The 8,209-nt window shown below is 38.7% G+C and overlaps 1 protein-coding gene across 1 annotated transcript in view; it reads right to left on the reverse strand.

Annotated features, from left to right (window-relative positions):
* Positions 1–5,344, reverse strand: part of LOC121310879 (arf-GAP with SH3 domain, ANK repeat and PH domain-containing protein 2-like) — an 8,648-nt gene extending 3,304 nt beyond the window's left edge. The window contains exons 1-2 of the mRNA XM_041243807.1: positions 5,248–5,344; positions 1–53 (exon numbers count right to left, since the gene is read on the reverse strand). The exon at positions 1–53 is cut by the window's left edge and continues 93 nt beyond it. Of these exons, the coding sequence (XP_041099741.1) occupies positions 1–53; positions 5,248–5,344 (150 nt within the window). The remainder of the gene's footprint in view (positions 54–5,247) is intronic.
* Between the last annotated feature and the right edge of the window lie 2,865 nt (positions 5,345–8,209).

Consider the following 8,209-nt stretch of genomic DNA (forward strand, 5'->3'; position numbering starts at 1 on the left):
ATCTCCAAACTTCTCCAGCGCCTGGGTGTACTGCTCTTCATTCTCCACATGTGCTGCAAAACCACGGAGGACAAAACCATAGTACTGAGGCAATTCAATGGAATAAGGGTGGAGAGTTGCAGAAACAGCAATATGGTACATTGACTCTTAATATACAAAATACTCATATTAAAGATCGTCAGATGTATAAGAGATGGCAGACCCTGGCGTGACTCTTTGTGGTGTATTACAGCACTCAAAAATAATGACAATGCATTTGGTGCACTGTGGGAGAAAAGCGGTGCATTGACATTGTCAGAACCTCCGTGTTGCACCAGGGGGATCAGTTCTAATGCTTTTCAATGCAATTTCAATTTGCTTCCAACTACAGCATCAGATCAGAACTTTGTCCCTGTAAGAGTTTCTTGGAATTCTTGATTCTTAAACTGCAACGCCATTGCTCCTATAATAATACAGGCCGGCAAGGGTATGCACTGTTCCAAAGGAAGCTGGCACAATGTGCTGCTCTGCTCTGTGATGAACTCCTCCTCCTCCTCCTCACTGCTGTAACTGACACCCTGTTTATATACCGTTTCAAAAGAATGCCATTTTCATTTTCTTCAAACCGAATGGGAGACTACCAACAGACAGCTATACAGAGAAAACAAAACCAAAGACTACAATTCATTTATTTCAGAGGTCTTCAATATCAAAAATAATAATAATCATCACATCTAATATACTGTACAAAGCTGCCTTCCCAAAATGCCTCAAAGCCCTTTGCAAAGGGAGACCAACATAACAGAAAACACAGAAGTCAATTGACCTCTATGAATCTCTGTAGATCACATCAAATTATCAAAGGATGCCAGATGGATCAAAGAAACAGTGTTAAACTGTGGCTTATTAACTCCTCCCCTCTAAAATGACTAAATAACTCCATCAGCACAGGACGCATGGTTACTACCGGTACTATGCTAATTAAATTCTGAAACCATCAGATTCATGGAGATCATAAAGAAGACTGTGCAATGTGCCTGGGGATTGAAAAATTGATAACTTGTCCAAATGGAATGCCCTGGACTATAAACTTTTAGGGTTTTTCATTAAATCCAGCAATTACAATATAGTCTGGTAATTATACTACGGTCAGTCGTAATATACTGCTGCCGAGCGCTAATGCTGACATGCACAATAGTGTAAAAGAGAACAGTTAAAAAAAAAAAAAAAAAAAAACGATGCACTCCCTGCAGAAACACTTGAGGGACACATGGATTAAGACGAGTTGCCACGTTATAGAGCTCAGTTCATTGCTCCTAAATCAATCAGCCTGTACTTCCTCATCGACGTGGCTTTTTTATTTACCTCCAGGGATTTGATGGAACTTGTAATTTATAACTCAGTCACTATGCCAACACCACGGGAATCAATTACATTCCTTTACTATTCCCTTTAACGAACGGCAACGGCAATGCTGTGAATCAAAGACGGTTTATTGTGATCCTGATATAAAATAAAATATCCAAATAAAAACTACTACACAGAGCAAAACTACAGGACCAAACTGCAAAGCTTAAGGAAAGTAAAGATTAAACTAATTTAACTATTGTAGGTAATAATTTTTGGTTTCATATTTTACATATAAAAAAAAAAAACTGCCACGATTTATTTACAGTAGCCTTTTGACTTGGCAGTATCAGACTTCTTTTCAATAAAAAAAAACAAACATTTTGCTTAATGGGGAACTGTACTCAAAATAACAAGTCTCTCTAAATGCTCTGTTTATATAACAAATGCGTCTCGCTGCGCCAATGTTGTATAAAAGTTAAGCGTTCGGCCAGTATTTCAATTTTTTTGTCAGTTTTCTGGGTCAGCTGGAAATGCAGGCTGCTGCCATATTGGATCCTTTCTGGCACTGCTTTTACGTCATATCGTTGACAGTCACCCACCCCAGTGAACGTCAGCAGGGTGAATTACATCAGAATGCAAAACATTCAGGTGCAAAAATAACAAAAGGAAAAACAGTAACAAAAAGTATTTTTGTGTGCCTAGGCCTTTAAACTGACAAAGGGCGGCCATAACCAAACAATGGCTACATAATATAGGAACGGGACATCCGCTCAATAGAATACTATGTGTGACTATAGAGCGAGTCAACGACAGGACGGCACACAAAGTGTGATGGAAGGGAGTCCTATACTTTCAGTGCTAATTTGTTTTAATGGTTTTTATATGATACACGGCTCAAGGAGAGGCTGAAAATGCGTCAAAAGCTTTAATTAACATGTTTTCTATTGAAATGGTTAATTTGCATTACAGTTCCCCTTTAAAGTATTTGCCACATGTATCATCTCACTATATATACAAACATACACTATCATTATGGATAATTTACATTAAGTTAATATGCACAGCTGATCCTCTTTCTGATTGAGTGTCTTCTGGACCGCACGTCCATGCAGAGTTTAATCAAATTCAAGCAAGCTGTTCCAAAGAGTCAGCCTTTATTAACTCAACCAATGAGAGCCCAGAGCTCAAGAATAAGCACTGTCTGTGCCCATGACCTGCTGTGGATCCTAAACCCGAAGGATCCTGGCTGAATATCAATGCCAAGTTTCATCAGCTGGGTGAACAGTTCTCAATGTAAGCTTGACATAAGTATGTGGAAAAGACTTTTAGTCGAAACATTGCCACTGAATTTTCGTTTCTTTGGTATTTCTTAATTGCTGGGAATATCCAATACCTTCTTTTCGTCTTTTTTTGTTTTTAAACAAGCATGATTATTCAAATATACAGAAGTGTTGGTGTGCTGTATCAATAGAAAGCACTTCTCTACCAGTATTCAACAGAGCCTAGCACGCACTGACTGCATTAGTTCCATTGTGGTCCATGCTGCGAGACTGTTCCCTACACCAGGCCTGGCTGGGCTGAGGGGCTCCTAACAGAAATCTCATTCGTTATGTTCCCTTCACAGAGCAGCACCTCATTAACTAACTCCAGAGGGAACCATTTAACAGAGACTGAAATGACATGTGGTTCACATTAACATAAACTGAGGGATTGTTTAGTTTTGTTGATATTACACGTTTGTCTGTGATGTTCACCACATTAATTCACGTTAAGGCTCTGAATAGCATTAATTCTGTACTGCCATAAGGTAAGGGATAATTTATTTTTTTTATCTAAAATGTATTATCTTTGAATTAAATACTTCAATTAAAATTACATTAATCTTATTGTGTAAAGGACTATCAGCGATGTTCGTACCACCTTAAATGCTTTCGCATCACCTGTCTCCACATGTTCCACGCAATCCAAATTTAAATGAAAGAATGGGCTCTCACCCGAAATCGAAGTATAGTAACTCCCTCTTAGACCTAAACTTCTATTATTTTCCTAAGTAGTGTGTGTGTGTGTGTGTGTGTGTGTGTGTGTGTGTGTATATGTGTATGTATATATATATATATATATATATATATATATATATATATATATATATATATATATATATATATATATATATATATAATATATATATATATATATATATATATATATATAGACAACAGACTTGTTTGGTAAACCAAATGGTTGAAGAAACTTCTTAACCCTGGAAATGTGAATACACATGCCAGAAAACATTAGTAACTACAAACCCCTTAGATGTTTTGTGAATTGGCAGCCTTTATTCTTGTTTATTTAATAAACACACAACTGTCACAGTTGTGCCCTACAATATAAAAAAGGAGGGAGGCTAATTGGGGAAACAAGCGAGAAGTTGGTGAAATTGTTGGATCATGTTACTGTAGCACGGCAGCATCACTTAGGAAAGGCTGCCTCTGACACCAAAGCCATTACCCCTCCCACCCCGACAGGACATCACACAACTTTAAACCAGCAGCTCGCTTCACGCCCAGCTGTCACTGGACACTACAGCCACCAAGCAGCTGCACAGAGAACAAAAGTAGCACTGTTCCTAAAAAAATAAACGCTTTCATGGCAGTACTGTTTTTAACTGTAAAACGCAAGTCAGACAACTACTGTTTCTGAAGAAAACAAAGTCTGATAAAATCCAAAGTATTTCCTCCAAATGAAATGCAGTAGTAACCTACAAAATGACACACTGATACAATCATTTTCGACTGGTGGTTTTTATTTTATTTTTTAGAACAGGTATTTTTGTGCGGACTGAAAAATCATATCCTATGAAATAATGTGTTTAATATTAAAATTATAACAGGTTCCTACACACATACCCATATTCTGACACACTCAATAACTTGGATTAGAGGTTCTGCAGGTAGGAGTAAAAAGTCTTCCCAGACCAAATGAAGTAAGCCTTTAGGAAGTGCCTGGCCCATGGAATTAAGTTTGGGTGTCCCTGCACTATACTGTTGACAGATATAAATAAACTTGTAAGGAGTTAGGTGGGGATACCAGAATCCTCCCTTGAGTTGTCTTTGGCACTCCACATTCTTTCTATGTTATTGTGCAATTCTACTAGGCAGGAGTATCAATACTAATCATTGTCATAGCTTTAGCACAATCTGAAGAGCACGCCTGTCCTAACAGGTATACAGTTGAGAAAGGACCACAACCCACCAAGTTGTTTTGCCATTCACTCCTCTCCCTCCTGAATTATTGCTTCCTATCCTGTTTAACACGTGCTGCAGACTAACTGTTTGAAATCCAATCCATTAATATGCCATTATTTGTGTGAGTCTATCCCATGTCATTATTATTTTGTTTTAATTTAGTCGTCGCCAATTTTTTACCCCGGTTTTTCTCCCCAATTTTTGTATGCCCAATTATTATCGGTATCCGCGGAAACAGCAGCTGAAGCACGCGTCCTCCAAAACGAGCTCCTGTCAATCCATCACTGTTCGCACTGCGAATCCACAGCGAGGCCACCAGACCTATAGTGCCGGAGGACAACACAGATCTGGTGGCTCCACTGCAGAACCGCAGGCGCCCTACAGCCACAGGGGTCGCTGATGAGCGGTGAACCGTGTATTCACCTGCTGAACTAAGCCCTCCCTAACCCAGCGGCGCTCGGCCAATTGTGCGCCGCCTCCTAGGAACCCCCCAGTCATGGTGGCTGTGACATAGCCTGGATTCGAACCTGCATTCTACGTGGAACGCTTTTACTGGATGTGCCACTTGGGAGCCCCTCCCATGTAATTCTTGTATGATCTCGGTTATCCTGGATCTACACTGCAGGACCAAAGGGTACAAGTACAGAAATGCTAGAAGGTCCCTGCCACTTACCCATGCCAGACGTGTAAATTGCTTTGACGGACTTCTTCATTTTGTACAGGACACCTCTGTCAACATCTAGCGCCTGGAAGAAAGTGAACGAGTACATTGTTAAAGCAAGAGCTACATACCTCCAGTAATAGAGAACACCCATGCTACTGGATTTTCTTTGTAATGAGTGAGATAGGCAGCCTGTTATACCTTAGAATATACAGATGGGTGTTCAATCATTCCGACAAGAAATGTATTTGCCTGTCACAGTGACACTGTGTGTCTTGACCAGTTCACAGAAATGCTGGGAAAACTACGTGCTGTAGAGCAATAAAACATGGCAATAGTCGATGAAAGATACCATAATAGAATGAGGTATGGCTAGCCCTGATGTAACATCATTGTGTATCGATGAATCAAGATTCAGCCTGTACAAAAAAAAAAAAAAAAAAAAAAAGTATTGATGATCTTGATGGTTTTACCAGGAGTTTAGTAATGCAGACCTGAGCTTGTTACCTACAGACTATGGCTAATTAAGCTTGTATGAATGGGTGACACTGCTGTGCATTAGGAGTCTTATTTCCATCCCTGTTGTTGGTATAAAAACAGGTTATTCCTATCCATTAAGTTTAATTTTCTGACAAAACTATGTATGTATTTTTTTTGTACACATTCCACAAAGCAGCACGCCAGTATTGTAATATATACCGTATTAGGACCTGCATACTGTGGTACGTATTGTATAGCAACTTAATTTATTGTTATACAGCTATTTGACAAATGCACATTAGATTACTAAAAACTGTGGCTGAACACAGGATTACCCAGGTCTCTCAGAAGCTTCTCAGTGACAGGGTTCAGACCTGAGCTCAGATTCCCTTGACCTTGAGTTCCTGGACCCCATCATATCAGATGAGCTTACTACTGCATCAAAAAACATGTGAATGATTCAAATACATTGCCGTTCACTTAAAGATATTTTAACCAAAACATTACAAGGGTTTTTTATTATTATTATTATTATTATTATTGTATTTATTTTAATATGAGAGTAGAATCTAAAAAAGAAAATTCATCAACACGCACCAGGAAATACACATGGCAAAACCTTTAGAAAACACGATGCATCTTCTGAGAGACAGCTTTAAATCACACACAAAAAAAAAAAAAAAATGAATAAAAAATTGCATATCTCTTGCTCCCCCCACCTTGGAAGCTTAAGCTCACTGAACAAAACCAGCTCAGCTTGTCTGTGAGTGATGCCTTTATGGCTGATCTACAGTATACTCTGCTGGCAGCTGAAATTATCAGGATGAGCATGCCTTATTTTTCAGTTGTCTTACCAAGAAAGAAACCAAACAAGTGATAGAAAAATTTGAAACTCATTAAAAGGCATTCAAATTGTTTAATTTCTCTACTTTAACTTAAAAAAGGCAACCTTTCTTCCATAACAGCAAAGCACTACAGTACATATTTTAGCATTTTTAAATAACAAATGTGAGCGTAATTTCAAAAAGGGAAGACTTGTTCTCGGAAGGCCTGTGTAACCATGGGCAACAACCCAACACCTCCGTCACGGGCGATGCAGATCTGCTCCTTTTCATTCTCCTTGAAAATGACTACTGCACCAATCAGCAAGGGCAGACCTCTTATCGCCTTGCATTCAAGATTCTCATCCATCTGCACTGCTCCAGAAGCAAACTATTTTATTACTCAGTAGATACCCAGTATTACTCAGTAGAGACGGAGTATTACTCAGTAGAGATGGAGTAATAAAATGACAGGTGGCTGGAAAACAAGTTTCATTAATGCGAGTAAACTGCATTATGTCTTATAGGACTGATGCATTGAATATGGCACATTTTATATAAAGTACATAAAAAAAGTTTACAAAACGAGTGGAGGGCATTCGGCCCATCGTGCTCATTTGGTTGTTAGTAGCTTATTGATCCCAGAATCTCATCAAGGAGCTTTTTGAAGGATCCCAGGGTGTCAGCTTCAACAACATTACTGGGGAGTTGGTTCTAGACCATCACAATTCCCACTGTAAAAAAGTGCCTCCTATTTTCTGTTCTCAGTGCCCCTTTATCTAATCTCCATTTGTGACCCTTGTTCTTGTTTCTTTTTTTAGGTCGAAAAAGTCCCTTGGGTCGACAATGTCAATACCTTTTAGAATTTGGAATGCTTGAATCAGATCATTGCATAGCCTTCTTTGTTCAAGACTGAATAGATTCAATTCTTCAACCCTGTCTGCATATGACATGCCTTTTAAACCCAGAATAATTCTGGTCGCTCTGCTTTGCACTCTTTTTAGAGCAGCAATATCCTTTTTGTAGCGAGGTGACCAGAACTGAACACAATATTCTAGATGAGGTCTTACTAATGCATTGTAAAGTTTTAACATTACTTCCCTTGACTTAAATTCAACACTTTTCACAATACATCCGAGCATCTTGTTGGTCTTTTTTATAGCTTCTCTACATTGTCTAGATGAAGACATTTCCGAGTCAAGATAAACTCTTACGTTTTTTTCATAGATTCCTTCTTCAATTTCAGTATCTCCCATATGATATTTATAATGCACATTTTTATTGCCTGTGTGCAGTACCTTACACTTTCCTCTATTAAATGTCATTTGCCATGTGTCTGCCCAGTTCTGAATGCTGTCTAGATAATTTTGAATGACCTTTGCTGCTGCAACGGTGTTTGCCACTCCTCCTATTTTTGTGTCGTCTGCAAATTTAACAAGTTTGCTTACTATACCAGAATCTAAGTCATTAATGTAGATTAGGAATAGCAGAGGACCTAATACTGATCCCTGTGGTACTCCACTGGTTACCTCACTCCATTTTGAGGTTTCTCCTCTAATCAATACTTTCTGTTTTCTACATGTTAACCACTCCCTAATCCATGTGCATGCATTTCCTTGAATCCCTACTGCGTTCAGTTTGAGAATTAATCTTTTATGCAGGACTTTGTCAAA

This window comes from Polyodon spathula, unplaced genomic scaffold (assembly GCF_017654505.1).
Source record: "Polyodon spathula isolate WHYD16114869_AA unplaced genomic scaffold, ASM1765450v1 scaffolds_2734, whole genome shotgun sequence".
In the NCBI taxonomy this organism is placed as follows: domain Eukaryota; kingdom Metazoa; phylum Chordata; class Actinopteri; order Acipenseriformes; family Polyodontidae; genus Polyodon; species Polyodon spathula.